Source organism: Sorex araneus, chromosome 10 (assembly GCF_027595985.1).
Source record: "Sorex araneus isolate mSorAra2 chromosome 10, mSorAra2.pri, whole genome shotgun sequence".
In the NCBI taxonomy this organism is placed as follows: Eukaryota; Metazoa; Chordata; class Mammalia; order Eulipotyphla; family Soricidae; genus Sorex; species Sorex araneus.
The window spans coordinates 38067023-38084102 of NC_073311.1; the positions used below are offsets into that span (position 1 = coordinate 38067023).

At 35.7% G+C, this 17080-nt stretch overlaps 1 protein-coding gene across 2 annotated transcripts in view; it reads right to left on the reverse strand.

The window, feature by feature from the left end:
• Positions 1 to 17080, reverse strand: part of CDK17 (cyclin dependent kinase 17) — a 97112-nt gene that overhangs the window by 30581 nt on the left and 49451 nt on the right. For both annotated transcript variants that reach the window (XM_055118633.1, XM_055118634.1), the window contains exons 2-4: positions 13521 to 13666; positions 9052 to 9216; positions 477 to 610 (exon numbers count right to left, since the gene is read on the reverse strand). In XM_055118633.1, the coding sequence (XP_054974608.1) occupies positions 477 to 610; positions 9052 to 9216; positions 13521 to 13638 (417 nt within the window). In that variant the 5' untranslated portion in view covers positions 13639 to 13666. The remainder of the gene's footprint in view (positions 1 to 476; positions 611 to 9051; positions 9217 to 13520; positions 13667 to 17080) is intronic.

The following is a 17080-nucleotide window of genomic DNA, read 5'->3' on the forward strand; positions in this document are numbered from 1 at the left end:
GAAATGACACCATTTATTAAAATATGAAGAGAAAAAACATGGCACAAGCTATGTATTTCTGGAAACTAAAGTATTTATAAAATATGTCCAGGTAAATCTCAAATATAAATAAAATCATTATTTTCTAAAAAGAGGACTTTGTCAACGTATCATTACAGGTTTCTGGAATTTTTTTTTAAAAATTCACATTTCCCCTACAATAAATTTCCTACAAAGAGTTTTAGAGAACTATTAATACAATTAATGTGCCTTTGCTACTATATTTTATATATATTAATGTACCTTTGCTACTACATATCCTATTAGGATAGTAGATAAGAAAAATGTATTTCTAAGTTTATTCTTCACGAAGGCAAAGAAATTGCTTTCTTACAAATGTCATCTTTAAACATGCATTTATGCTTAATAAGTATGCACACAAGTGTATAAATGCACACAAACACATAACTATACACACATATCTTTTAAATAGTTACCTCCATTGAGATCCGCCTATGTATGCGATTTCTAAGACAAACACCTGTAGGTGACTGGACTTCATCAGATGATGTCCCAGAAGCCTGGTCACTCTCACCATCTGACCCCATTTTGAGGTTTTCATGAACAATATCTATATGAAAAAATGATACATTATCATTACCTAAAAAAAAAAAGTGTGACTTTGTCACATAGTTGATTCTCATTCTGTATTAGACGTAGAGAGCTAAAAGATAAATCATAGCATAAACCTTTTGGAAAACAATATGGACGCTTCTCAAAAAATTAGAAACTGAGCTTCTATTTGATCCAGCAATACCACTTCCGGGAATATATCCCAGAGAAACAAAAAGGTATAGTTGAAATGACATCTGCACTTATATGTTCATCACGGCACTGTTTACAATAGCCGGAATCTGGAAAAAACCCGAGTGCCCGAGAACAGATGACTGGTTAAAGAAACTTGGTACATCTATACAATGGAATATTATGCAGCTGTAAGAAAAGATGAAGTCATGAACTTTGCATATAAGTGGATCAACATGGAATCACACTAAGTGAAATGAGTCATAAAGAGAGGGACAGACATAGAAAGATTGCACTCATCTGTGGAATATAAAATACCAGAGTAGGAGACTAACACCCAAGAATAGCAGTATATAATACAAAAAGGTTGGCTCCATGGCTTGGAAGCTGGCCTCACATGCTGGGGGAAAGGCAGCCCGGATAGAGGAGGGAACACCAAGTAAACGGTGGTTGGGGACCCCTCTCGAGAAGAGAGAAGCATACTGAAAGTAGACTAGAGATTGAACACGATGGCCGCTCAATACCCCTATCGCAAACCACAACACCCAAAAGGAGAGAGAACAAAATGGAATGCCCTGCCACAGAGGCAGGGTGGGGTGGGGGTGGGGGACGGAAATGGAAGGTGGGAGGGATTCTGGGTTCATTGGTGGTGGAAAATGGACACTGGTGGAGGGATGGGTTCTCGAACATTGTATGAGGGAAACACAAGGACGAAGATGGGTAAAATTGTAACTGTACCTTCATGATGACTCACTTATTAAAAAAATAAAATATAAAAAATCATAGTATAAAAAAGTATTTGCGTTCTAGATGTCACAGATATGAGTTAACAGAAGAAAAATATAACTGAAATATTTAAAACAGTAAGAAAACTTTTAGATTCCCCAGGTTATTTTCAAAACTAGCATTTAAGTTATTTTTGAAAATAAAAAAGCTGAGCTGGAAAATAAAATGAAAAAGACCTGAATAATAAAATTACAGATGAAAATAACATTTGAAAATTGATAATTAATCATTTCTCATTTTCCAGATCTGAGAAATGAGACCTTGAAAGATGAAATGACTTTCAAAGGTCAAGCATATTACAGGCATAGCTAAAACAGAAACTTGGTATTCTGCTTCCTTTTTAGTTTATTATTTTTCCATTGAATCATTTCTCATTGGTTCTACATTCAAATAATAAGTGACTTCTCTGAGTATTTTTAAATTTTTGTTTAAAACTGATAACAGCTTCTCTTCCTGGAGTGTAAAAAATAAGCAACAGTTCAAAAATTACTCAATATCCAGTTTGTGCCAGAACTATGAACATCTAAAATCTACTGGGAACACAATCAAATTAGACTACAAGGTGGACTATGTTATTTTTCAGTTACATGAGAGAAGAGGGAGATTTAATTCCACCTGGGTATATTAAAAACAAACTTGTATACTTGTATAGCGCTTAGTATTTGTATATGTCAATAAAAAGAGGGCTGTTTGTGGTAGTGGGTTGAAAGGAGTCTGTCAGAAAAAAGTGCTAGGTCTCAAATATAACTCTTACCACTAACCATCTTCTCTTTTCTAATCTCTCACTTTTTTTTTTTCATTTCTGAGGGCTGCTTTCTCAATTTTATCAGTCTGGTAAGCTCATACAATTATTCAAAACTATCCTCATGTGTCGTCACTCAGCAAAGTTTTTTTCTAACTTCAGATATATATGATTCTTATGTATGCACATCCTCGTGGTAGAACATTTTTTCATTTATGTGATTTTACAACAGGATCCCTGAGTAGAGTTCAGCAGATTCACTCTCCCATTCCAGAACTTAAGAAGACTCTCAACTTGCCAGATATAGAAAGATCGCACTCATATGTGGAATATAAAGTAGCTGAGAGGTACAAGCTTACAATGTTGCGATTCCTGGCAGACATTTCTCTGGACTTAAGTTACTAAAATACTGAAATACAGAAATCCAAAACTATGCTGCTGCTAGTGCGGCCTCCTGACCTCATATCTCTTCATTCTCAGCAATGGAAAACAAATTACCAAATGCTTTCTTTTCAGTAGATCGACTTTAGGGGGGGAGAAACTCCAAATCAATAATAGTGAATTTTTTTTGTTGAAATATTGAATGTAATCAAAGTAAAGTGAAAGTAAAGTGAAATTTACCAGTTACACATGCGGGGTCGGGGGCTGGGGAGGTGGGGGGAAGAGGGGAGGTATATCGTGATTCTTGGTGGTGGAATATGTGCACTGGTGAAGGGATGGGTGTTTGAGCACTGTATAACTGAGACTTAAACCTGAAAGCTTTGTAACTTTCCACATGGTGAATCAATAAAAGAATTTTTTTTTTTTAAAAAGAAGACTCTCAACAAATGTTCCAGTTCGGTGACTAGTAATTAAAAAAAAAAAAACCAAAGAATTGACCAGATATCTGGCCCTTTATTTCTTTTATATGGGGGGAAGTGAGGGTCATCACACTGGTGGTGCTCAAAGACTATTCTTAGAAGTGCTCAGGAGATCATCAGCGCTGCCAAAGACTGAGTGACATACAAGGCTAGTGCTGTTGATGCTCTCTGTCCCCACTGCTTTTGCTATTATAGTTTAGATAACACGGCTACCATAGTGTTAACATTTGTTGTTTGGATGTCCACCTTTTCATCTCATTACCACCGAAGTGTCCAAGAGCCTTTACCACTGTCCTTATGTTATTTCTAGTCTATCTCTTTACTGCCCATTGCTCCGAGACTTGGTAATCTCAATTTAAGGGTTTGTCATCATTCAATATTGTCTATTACACTGTTTTGTTTCTCATTGTACTACACAGAAATGAGGTTATTGGTATTTGTCCTTCTCCTTCTGACTTACTTAATAAGATACCCAAGTTGCACAGAACCACGAAATTTCACCCATATAACTGCACCGTACTCCATTCTATGCCACAACTTTATCCAGTGGTCTCTCCTTGGATATTTGGGGTTTTTTCTTTGTTCTTTGCAAAATCAGTGTTTTTGTTTGGGGGATAATTGTCAAAAAGTGTGATTACTGGAATCATTATTTAGCTGTCTTTTAAAAAATTTTATTTTTATAAAGTTGTTCATGATAACTTATTATTCAATATTCCCACACTAATCCCACCACCATTACACCTTCCCACACCATTATTTCCAATTTTCCCAGTGACCATCCAAACCTGCCCTAAAGCAGGTCCTAAATAATTTCTTTATTGCTTGCCATGAATAATTTACTAAAAATGTGAGATCATTATTTCTACATTAAATGTTATAGTATAAAATAGATACGTTTTAAAAAGGCATTTTAAAACTAAAAGCTTAGACTTTTAATGATAATTATTTACTTCTAATATGAGAACTATTTAAAATTCCCTAAGAATCTAATTCAGTTTTAAAATTTGTACATTTCATATTTTATTAACATATAAACCGAGAAAATTCTTATATACCGAGAAAATACTGACAAGCAGTTGCAAATTATAATGGCTCTTAATAGTTTAACATGTAATTTAAGAATATACTTAAATTTATAGACTTTATACTAATATCCAAATAAAAAATAACTTGGCCTTGAATATTAGTATATGAATGACTGATTCCAGATATGAGAGTATCTAACATTTGAGTCCTACTACTATATTCTTGTAATACTTTAAACGGTTAAAGATAAATCATGCCTCCCATTTACAACAAACTGAAAATCTTACTGTACTGAAAATGTAATAATACTTGAACCATATCTCAGATCCTTTGCTTGTTCCTCCACCCTTCTAGAAATGAGCTCAGCAAGTCCACCAGCTCAATCAGTGGAAATATTAACACCGGAGATTCTACCAGTACCAATCAGCTTTGTCAACTTTCAGTGATGCCATGTTGAGAATGTTTAATCAACTAAAAGAAATGATGGCACCATGTAGTCAGTCAAGCACAAGAGAAGTATGGGAGAGGAAATGAGAAAGCTACAATCAGAAGCAAGAAAAATGAGGAGTATGGTAGGTGATATTAAAAGCTCAATAGGAGATCTGAGCAGCCGGATTAACAGCAGGAAATGAGAAATGATCAATGAACTCCAAGATGAGATGCAGATAACCTCTGGAAAATGGGTGGGGTTGCGGGGGGAGAGGGAGAGTAAGGAGTGGAAAAAATAAACAGCACACCAAAGAGCTATGGGATGAGTTCAAAAGAAATAATACAAAATCATTGGAGTTTCTGAAATACATGAAAGCAAATTCTCTGAAGAACCACTAAAGAAATCACATATAAAAATTTCCCAGAGTTGAATATTATTACAGGCACCAGCATTCAAGAGGTGCAAAGGGTCCCAGCAAAAACTGACCCAAACAGGAAAACTCCATGACCCATAATTATATTAAATTCACAATCACAATCACGATATCCCATTGATCATCGATTTCTTGAGCGGGCTCAGTAACCTCTCCATTCGTCCTATCCCTGAGATTTTAGAAGCCTCTCTCCCAAAGATATCAATGTTGCATTACAGGCTCTTTCAGGGTCAGAGAAATGAGATCTAGCTTGTTACTGGCTTTAGCATATGAATACACCATGGGAAGCTTGCAAGGCTGTCCCACGTGGGCAGGAAACTCTCAGAAGCTTGCTAGTTTCTCCCAGAGGGAGAAGTAGGTTACAAGGTATGCGTGGCCGATTCTCGGCCTCTCGGCCTCGCCTAGGAGCTTGCTTTTAAGTCTCTGGATGTTGGCCATTGATGGGATTACACACACCTGGGTTCCTCTGCAGGTACCTTCATGCCTAAGGCCTGTCTGAACGTGTGGAGAGGGGACTCGAGCACGGCTGTGGCTAGGTTCCGGTGGTCTTCAGCCGCTGGGAGCTCTATTCAGGGCAGGGAGGGAAGCTGGAGCCCATCCCTTCTGAGGGGCCCCGGGGAAGACAGCCAGGCGTGCAGGTAAGAGACTCTCTTTAATTAATTTAAATTATAATATTAAAGCCAAAGACAGAGACAGAATAATGTAAGTAGCAAGGTTTAAAAAAGGAGCTCACATACAAAGGAATGTCCGTAAGATCCACGGTAAATCTATCAAATGAGACTCTATAAGCCAGAAGAGAATGGTGGGCTATAGTTTAATAAAACAACAATTATACAACAACTCAATGAAATGAACAAAGAATACTCTATCCAGCTAAATTATCATTTAAATTTGAAAGAAAAAAACAGAGCTTCATGGACAGGCAACAGCTTAGGAAGTTCACAGCTTTGAAACCAGTTTTGCAAGAAGTGTTAAAGGCTGCTTTAAAAGAGAAGACAAACTTCTAGCATTTTACCACAAGTATGGCATTCACTCATGACACTTATGGTTGCTCTCTACTAGATAAAGAAAGTTCTGTTTATTCTTAGCTTGGGAAGGGATTTCATACTTCTACAATAATGTTTTAGTTACATTGAATGTTCTAAATCTATACAGCTGATTTTTTTACATATATATTTAATTTTATTAATGGAAACACTGAAGCATTATCTATAATAAACTATTTTCTAACATACAGCCAATATTCCCCTTTCCGGAACAAAACACACCTTTATACCTTTATAGGCCTATTCACATTTTCCTTTAAAATATTCTTAATTGTCCTCTCCTTACTAGATTGTATCTTGTAGGATTTATGTAGTTCACATAAACTTTAAAATGTATTACATAGAATTAGTCACACTATTGATTTTTAAAGTTTATATAGCTGTAAAAAGTTCTGTGTAGTATTAAAAATTTTATTTTATCAACTAAGCACTTATTTACAATTTTGTGGGATTTTAGGAGTTTAGGTTTATTCTCCTATATATGCGTAGGTATCACCATCTCCACAATACAGAAAAGATCACTGGCATATGTGGGATATAAAGAAACACAGTAAGGGGATAGCAATAGCTGAAGTTATCAGAAGTGCAAAATTTTGTTTATTGAACTGAGCTTATAAGAAAGGACCCTTTACTGGTGAAGGGGAGTGGGCACTTGAATGAAGGTGTGGAGCTGGAACAGCGTATACATAAAAAGTATACAATTTAAAGTATTGTAAATCAAAGTACTTCAATAAAAATGGTAAAGGAAAAATTAAATTAAGTGTCTGCATTTGTAAGAATGTATGTGTAACACTTAGAGAAAGAAAAACCACCTTTGTCCAAAGTTGAAGAAAAAGCAAAAACCAAAAAAACTGTTAGACATAAATTATCAGTTACTTTCCTGGGAGCAGTTGATGATTTTGCAAAGGTGCTTCGGTTTAGCTGCCAGGTTGGGTCTTTGCTCAGCTTACAAGTATGAGCTATACAGAGAACACACAAGACTGAACAAACAGTACAGCTTCAGTCAATGGCAAACGTAAAAAATTAATCTATTGCATTAGAACCAAAAATGAGCAAATGAGAATTAATCTATAACCAAGAATAATACTTAAGTATAATTCTTGAGTACAAGTCATGAACAAATATAGTTACGCAGGTATTGGTGAGTAATTTCTGTTAATAAGACAAAAATGAAACAAAAAAGGCACCTATCAAACTTTCAATCACCTTTCACTGCATGAACAACTTTGCTGAACCAGGTAAAAGTTTATGAGTACTCAATTTTTATGCCACTCACTTTTTTTCTTGGGGGAGGGGAACAGATATTGAAACCAAGGGCTTCACACATGTACACAAGTGATCTACTGCTGAAGTACATCCCTAGTCCTATGCCATACATTTTAATTTTCATCTGGGGCTGGATATATCATGGGTACAGCTGGTAGGGCAGTTGTCTTGCACAGGGCTGACTCAGGTTCAATCCCAGGAAACCTATATGGTCCCACAAGCCGTTCCAGGAGTGATCACTGAGCACAGTGTCAGGAGTAAGCCCTAAGCACCCTCAGGTGTAACCCAAACAAACCAAAGGAAATAATCTTAATCTGAGGTACAAATATTTTCACTGTTTTAAATTAGAAAAAGGGTTAGCAAATGTAAACTGTTCTATGTATAGCCCCTGATCAATGAAAGTTCTTGCACCTTTGAAATATTCTTTTTAGAAAAATAACATATTCTATGACACACAATAGCTGAAACATTTACCCTCTGGCCCTTTACAGAGAAATTTGTGGAACGCTGGCCTACACAGACAATCAACAGAATGGAAAGTCAAGTACTGAGTGCTTTTCACTTCCAATAGATTAGTCCCTCCATGGCCAATTTCAAACTAGCATCAGGACAACACTGAATATAACCTTAGGAAGAAAAGTGCATGAAATATTTTGACTAAAAGTGACAGAATAGTATAGTAAAATGAAATAATGACTTGAGTATTCATTATCTTTGCATTACCTTTGTTTTTAACTTAGCTTTAATTTTAAGTTTACATGATTTGAATTTTAATAATGGCATACAACCAGCTGGCAAAATTCCTAAAACTCTGAGGTGTCATTTCTCATAAACCAGTGTAAGACAACTCCAACACATCATTCCTTAGGGTTATTATTTATATGAGAATAAATTCATGGTTTATAAGCTCACACTATAAATAAGCACATACTCCTGAAATTAACAAAAAACAAAGAAACAATCTACAATGGCAAGAGAAGCAGATAAAGTCAACAATGGAATAAAACCCTCAGAAACTTTAGTAAATAAAAATAAGACATGAGACTGTAACTGTAACCATACTTGATTTTGAAATTCAAAACATAATAAATAAGTACCACCAAAAAGGACCATAGAAATGAAAACTCATATCTTTTTTCCTGGATATTTATAATGACGTTAAGAGTAACAACTCATTGGGGCTGGAGTGATAGCACAGTGGGTAAGGCGCTTTGCACACAGCCAACCCGGGTTCGATTCCCAGTATCCCATATAGTCCCCTGGGCACTGCCAGGAGTAATTCCTGAGTGCATCGCCGGGTGTGACCCAAAAAGAAAAAAAAAAAAGAGTAACAACTCAGGTGACAATCATATATGTTAATTATTGCATTGGAGATAATCTAAAATTAGTAAAGTTTGATCCTTAATTCAGCACCACTTCAATTTGTCATTTATCTTGAAACTTTGTATTCTTTTTAAAAAATGATTTTGCTTTCTTCCTGGTAGAAAGGATTCTAATGTCATTCCTCTGTACTGCTATCTCTCTAAAAAGTTCCATCTTTCTGCCAATTCTCAATTTGAATTTTATCTTATGAGAAAAAGTAAATTAAGGTAGGTGACTGTCTTTCATAAAGCTAAAAGAAGTTATCTGTACTACCTATATACAGAGAGTTGAAAAACAAGATGACCGCAAATAATTACCTAATCTGCTTCCATTTCTGGGCATTGCCATGAAGGAGCCAAGGCTTCCTCCAATAACGCTATGTGGTCTCCGCAGAGGTGGCTTCTTGAAGGACCCTGTGTACTGATGGAGGAAGGAATGCATACTGTGAGAGGTCGGAGGCCTGCCATTCTTCACAATGGGCTCTGTGGTTCAGAATATCCAAAAATCATTCCATTAACAGCCCAAGATCGAGGTTCACATGGGAAGAATCGAGAAAGCAAAAAAGAAAACAGAACAAAAGGTTATACAGAGATATGTATATTGACCCTCATTTCCTTAGCTATTTCTACAAAGCTCTAGACCTTAAATAATTCCTATTTAAAAACAGAAAATATTTACTTAAAATGAGCCAGCTATCTGGTCATTTTTACATAAGTAAATTAATTAGCAATTATAAAACTTACAATACAGCAGATCTTCTTATTCCTTTATTTTGATGTAACTCAAAATTATTCCTTTCTTCCCCCACAGTTACATCCTCATAAAATGCTGTATTAATTAGGTATGCTTTAGAAAAGAGGTTCTCAAACTTCTTTTTTTGATAAAGCAAGAAAGTTTTTATTGAAACTTTATTTAGAAAGATAAGAGAATAAGGGGGAAGTACACGTTCAAGAGTGAAAGGCGTCTCCGGAGTGGCAAGGCAAGCAAAGAAACAGACAAGCAAGCAAGATACATGTTCAAGAAAGAGAACATGTTCACAGGCTTGAAGAACAAGCCAAAGTTCCAAAGCTTATTTGGCCTAGTGTCCCTTTCAAGAAAGAGAGAAACAAAAAATTATTTCATACTCCCCTGGAAACCTTTTAAGAGGAAACAAAGATGCAGCACCAAATTTGCATTCTTTTTATTTATCTATTATTCCATAAACTGCTTTTGATATCGCTGCTTGCTTTAATAACATGTGATGACTTACATAAGCATTCATTCAGAGTTTTGGTAACTAAATATTGACAATGAATGACATATACATGAAAACTCTTGTAATGCCCTATCACTGCTATCATTGCTGAAGCACCATCAAACATATGGCAGATACATAAGAAAATGTATTAAAATACTCACATGTGGTTGTACTCAGTACACTTTGCTTTATACATGATTCATGACATAAAGGCAGAAGGTATCAAATATGAATCAGAAACAATCTAACTTAGATTCCATACATATTGCCTATTTATATATCATATTGTAAACATACACATATCACTGATCATGAATCATATATAAAGAAAATTATATTGCTTCAGTACAACAACTATTTGCATGTATTTTAATACATTTTGTCACGAATCTAGATATATTACTACGGATGCATGCTGGACCTCCCAATAATGCACACCTTATTCTCTCACCTGCCTATACATGTTTGATAAAATCTTACAGCATCTTGACCACTCAGTGCTTATAACTTGCATTTGTGTGTTAATTTGAAAAATAATCCATATAACTACATGTGTGTGTCTGTGTGTCTGTGCGCACACGTGCACACACATCTGTGAATGGAGTTCATAAAATCATCCAATTATTGAAGGAATAGTTATTAAGTGTCTACCATTTGACAAACACTATTTCAGGTCCTAGGAATGATGAGGTGAGCAAAACGATTGTTTAAACTATAAAATCAAATTGTCAAAGAGAATAAGAAAATATGAAATGAGAAAAGAATAAGAAAATTATCAGGTGACAGGGAACATGGACACGAATCAGCAGTGTGTCAAAGAAAGTAATTTGATATGGCTGCATTTGGAAGCTTCAAATTATATGCATAATGAAATATTTTTTGCCTTTTCATTATAAACTATGATCGATTCTCTTCTTCAAATTTAAAGTGTCATCTATTTTCATAAAATTCAATAATTTCAACACTGAAATCCAATAACTTCAACTGAAAGTGAGTAACTTCAATAGTACAGCAAGGCAAATGCCCTACCCACTGTACTAACACTCTGGCCCCTAATTTCAATGTTTTTATTAAAATAGAAAAATTTACCTTAAAAATTGAAAAAAAAAGAAAAGTTCAAGGCTACTTTTAGGATAAAATCTTGGGGCCAGAGCAATTGTATAGTGGGTAGGGCACGCGGTCAACCCAGCTTCGGTCCCAGGATCCTGTATGGTTCCCAAAGCACTGCCAGGAGTGATTCCTGAGTACAGAACCAGGAGTAACCACTGAGGATCCGCGGGTATGACTCAAGAAGCCAAAATAGAGAAAAGTAAAGATAACAGATAAGTAAAGATAAAATCTTAGGACTGGAAAGACAGTATAGGGGTTAAGGTGCTTTGCACACAGCTGACTCCAGTTCTATACTCAGTCCACATATGGGTCCCCTAAAGCACTGTCAGGAGTGATCTCTGAGTACAGAGACAAAAGTAAGCCAGTAGGTGTAGCCCAAAAGTGAAAGAAAAAAAAAATGGAATTGCTGTGTAATATGGTAATCCTGTTTAACTTATGAGGAAATTAGATGCATTTACTTAGGGAAATTATAAACTGTATTCTTCCTCCTCCTTGAGCTAATATTTTTCAATACATAGCTATTAAATACAGATCACTTGTTTCTCAAACTGGATACATCATGTGAAAAGATAACTTCAATAGTAAAGTCTGATTCCCATTCATTAAACTATAGCCAGATGTAGACAGTAAATTACCTCTCTCAGAAGTTTTATTGCTCTAAATAAATTTCATAAGGCGCCAGTAAGCTGGAAACTGATAATAGGCACCAATGGGCAGCTCAAAAGGCATAAAATCCTTATCAAGATGTTGGAAAACCCACGTGTTGCTACATGTAGAAAGTAATATAGATCAGAGACAGTCTATATTACCAGCATTGTTCAAAAATAAAGAGGAATCAATGTTTGTTATGGCAATTTCAAATATTATTTTAAGTAATCCAAATTAAGAAAAACCTCAAATTCCTAATTTCTTTTTTACTATATATTAAATTTAATATAATCAAAGAAAATTTTAATCTCATACAGTATGTACTAATTGAACTTAATTTTCTCAACATTTAACCATGTTTTAATTATCTATTTTGAATACATTTAAGCATTTTAAGACAATATTAAAACAGTATTAATTTATTGCTGGAGTGATAGCACAGTGGTTAGGGCTTTTGCCTTGCACGTGGCCGGCCCGAGTTCGATTCCTCCGTCCTCAGTAGCCCAGCAAGCTACTGAGAGTATCTCACCTACATGGCAGAGCCTGGCAAGCTACCTGTGGTGTATTCAATATGCCAAAAACAGTAACAAGTCTCACAATTGAGACGTTACTGGTTCCTGTTTGAGCAAATTGATGAGCAAACTGATGAGCAATGGGATGACTGTGACAGTAACATAATTATTAAGACAATATTAATTTGAAATAATAAAATTATTCGAGAAAATAAGTAGTTACTCTAAAATTGTTCTCCAAAAGACATGTTCAACTCCTAGGCTCATTTATTTTTTTCACAATATATTATATAAATTATTTAACAATCTAACAAGCTCTTCTCACTTCAATGCAAAAAAACCCTGTCAAAACAAGTACAACATTAAAACCCTTTCTATTATCCCTTAATAATATTTCTCTAGGGGTTGGAGTAATAGCACAAAGGGTAGGGTGTTTGCCTTGCACACAGTCGACCCGGGTTCGATTCCCAGCATTTCATATGGTCCACCAAGCACACCAGGAATAATTCCTGAGTGCATGAGCCAGGAGTAACCCCTGTGCAATGCTGTGTGTGACCCAAAAAACACACACACAACAAAAGAATTAGGGGGGCTGGAGTGATCGCACAAGGGGTAGGGTGTTTGCCTTGCATATGGCCGACCCGGGTTCGAGTCCCAGCATCCCACATGGTCCTCTGAGCACCACCAGGAGTAATTCCTGAGTGCAGAGCCAGGAGTAACCACTGTGCATCTCCAGGTGTGACCCAAGAAGAAAAAAAAATCTCTAGTAAATAAATTTTTGAAAAAGTGAGATTTATTCAAGTGATGAACCTTGTCATCTAAATGGCCAGTCAATGTGCACATAAAATATTACAAAACAATGATGAAATCTCAAATAGGAATTTCAGAAATTTACTCTGCATTTTAAAGAACTACTGTAAGTTACAGTACAAATACTATAATCCAAGTTATAAGAATAACAAATATATTTAAATAGTAATTTAGAAAGTCACCTAGCAACTAGGATACACATATATATGACATTTTTAAGAACCAATGGAAAGATGAAATCAATAGGATAATTCATGAGGATTAGACAGATACAGTAACTCTGTGGAATGGGTTATATACCATTAATATGTAAGCACGCAAAAGTTATAGTCTTTGGTATCCTGAAACTCATAAAATATGACAGAGAAACAAAAGAAAGCTATTAGGAACTAATCAGGAAAATACATCCACATTCTACTAAAAAGGACAAGGCATCTATCCATCTTTTCCTTATCCCCCAAATATTTACCGTTATCCTTGCTGCTGTTTTCTTCAATAGTCATTTGTTCAGCCAACTCAGACAATGATTCATCAATAGTCTGACTTCCTCGAAGTGTGAGGGATAATCTTCTCTTAAATTTTTTCATCCTACCAATTGAACGTGACTAAAAAATCCTGGGGAGGAAAAACAGAACATAATAAACAAAATTAAAGCTCTGAAAGTTTCACAACTCGAGAAAAATGTTATTCTGTATTAGAGGGATTCAAAAATGACAATATAATGAATTCTCCCTTCCATCAACAACCACAAAATCCTACTCCTCTAATAAAGATCCACTCAGTGGGGGATAGGGATGTAGCTCTGTCATAGAATACATACCTTGCCTGTATAAGGACTTGGGTTCAATCACGGGCACTGATTAATTCTATTTTTATTATAGCATCATCACAGAATAGAATTTTACACGGGGTAAAAAAAAAAAAACCCAGACAAAATACGTAATTTTAGAACTGGGTATTTTCTTTATTTTTTTTTAAAGGTTTTATTTTTTTATTTTTTATTTTTTTGCTTTTTGGGTCACACCCAGCGATGCTCAGGGGTTACTCCTGGCTTTGCACTCAGGAATTACTCCTGGCGGTGCTTGGGGGACCATATGGGATGCCGGGGATCGAACCCGGGTCAGCCGTGTGCAAGGCAAACGCCCTACCCGCTGTGCTATCGCTCCGGCCCCTGGGTATTTTCTTTAAAACCTTTATTATGGGCTAGAGAAATAGCTCAGTTAGAGGCTGGCAATGTGTCGAGACCTAAGTTTGAATCCCAGCACAACAGGATTCACTGAGCACCACGGTCGGTAGCCCTGGGAGTCCCTAAGTACAGCCAGATGTAGCTCTAGTGGCCCCAGCACTGCACAGCACGGCTGAGCAGAGCCAACAATGACTTGACCAAGTATCACAAGATCACTGAGCTGTCTGCATATTGTTTGGAAGCCCCCTAACCCAAAGCAATAAATAACACAAATAACAAATAACAGAACTGAGACTTAAAATTAGAGTAATGTAGAGTAAAACTTTTCCACAGATATCATTAATCTCACAATGGGATGTCAAAATTTAACTGCCAGCTTCCTTTTTCTTAGTGGTATATAAAGCAATGGTACAATTCACAGTGGAGGCTTTGATATGATCAAAAAAAGATACAAACATGCTTGATTCCGCAAATAATTTCTCAATAATCCACTGAAAACTTTTCTACTTTATTATTCCCAACTGTGGCAAATTATTTCACCAGATTACCAAGTATACTATAATCAGCAACCCATCTCAAAATAAGGGTATAGTACTTCCCTATGCCTAAATACATAGTTTATCAGTCAGCTCAGGATGTTAATCTCTGAGCATGTTGATTTTCTTTCTCATTCTAAGGCTCGGCTCTTATTTGTGCTGAATAAATCAGCTCAGCCTATAGTATTGCTTTTGAATAATTTTTACTTGCTCAAAGGCTGAGGATTTTACAAATTTGTAAGTAACAACATTTTACAAACTTTATACTACATACTTAAAATACACATATATATAATATATAGAGAGAGAGAGAGAAAGAAAGAGATGGGGGCTAGGACTATAATTCAGAGACAGAGTGCAGGTATTGTATTTTTTAAATAAAAGTTTAACTGGGCCAGGGAGATAGTATAGGGGTCACGGAATTTATATGATTCCCCAAGTATTGGCAGGGCCAGGAACAGGCCCTGGGCAGCAACAGTGTGGCTTAAGTCCTCTACCTACAAAACAAGCCCCCCTGCAAACCAAAAACAAACGCCCAAATTTTAATTACATTAAAATAGCAAAAATTGAAATAAAGCATAATTTAATAAACTATTCATCCATAAATTCTAAAACAAAAGGTGTACTTTGAAGAGATGTTTCAAGTTCCTATTTCTTTAGTTCAGTCTGGTCATAATATCAAAAAGACAAATCCATGTACCTGAATATTTTCTGGAATATTTAATTTCCACATGACTCTTTTCAACTGTATTCAATCTGTAGCTAAATATAAATTACTATATATTCTTTAAAAAAATTCTACTTTTTCTTTTTTTTTTTTACAGATACCAGTTTTCCACAAAAATTCTCATCCTTGAAATCTTATTTCATGAACAGATTATAAAATTTTAAGCTCTTGGGGCTGGTGTGATAGCACGGTGCGGTGGGTAGGGAGTTTGCCTTGCACTCGGCCAACCCGGGTTCAATTCCCAGCATCCCATATGGTCCCCTGAGCAGTGCCAGGAGTAATTCCTGAGTGCAGAGCCAGGAGTAACCCCTGTGCATCGCCGGGTGTAACCCAAAAAGAAAAAAACAAAAAACCAAAAAAATTTACGCTCTTATCTATTACTTTAGAATCTGTATAACCTCTAGATAGCCTACATAACCATTATCTATTGCTAATTTTTCTGTTAGTGCTGATAGTATGCCTGGTAGTTTTTCATTAAATATTAAACACTGTATGCAAGTAGCTTTATGAAAAAAATACATAGACTGCATCAAATTAAGAGCATTGACAGTACTGAACAATGGCAAATCCATGACACTGTAATACAGTTGGGGAAAGAATGGGGGCCAAAGAAGATCAGACTAGAAGAAAGGTAGGCAACATTTAGTGCGTCTTTTATGGTGAGGGTTCATGGGCACTCTGGTGGTGGTAGGGGTAGTAATTTTGCTAGCATATCAATGGCATAATCTTAACATGATTTTAACTTCTTAAATTATAATAAAGACTGAAGAAAAAGTATATACAAAATTGTAAAGGCTGGGGATATTACCTTCTTCCAGAGAGGATTTTTTTTTCCCTCTAGCAAGCAGTCAGAGTAACAGGTTATGTCAATTACATCAGGAAACAAGCTGGCTTGAGACTTTGAGTTTTAGAAGCTGTAAAGACTTGTCTAGTCTCACTTTTATAATGTGGCCCTACAAAGGATTCCAGTTACAAACACAAGACCAGAACAATAAAACACTAAAACACCAAAAGTTCCACTCAATTTCTTGAGCTGTCCCCCCCACACCTCCCCTTCCTCTCTATTCTCCTATAGAAAACAATATAAAGAGCTGGAAAATGCCTTTAAAGGACCCCTGCACAGAATATGCTTACATCCTTTTCACTCCCAAATTTAATTCCTCAAATCTTGACTGACTCAAAAGTTATACAATGCCTACAAATTAATTTTTCCTTCAATGTTCATGTAATCATAGCAGAAACAGAAGCTGATAAAAATTAATCTATTATAGGAAGAAAAGTAGGTTTGGATGTATACCAAAAAGAAATGCATTTACTATATGAAGTTCAAAAAGTTCTGCATGACAAAATAAATGATTTAAAATAAAGACATGCTATCCATCCAAAGAAGATATGTGCATACAATAAATTAGACACAAGTGCACCAACAAAGCTCAGCAACAAAACCCCAATAACTCCATCCAGAAATGGGAGAAGACTTAACAGACACTTTCACGAAGAGGATATATGGATAGTAATAGTCACAAGTAAGAGCATATCACATTACTTAGTACCAGGAAGACACATATCAAAATGGAACA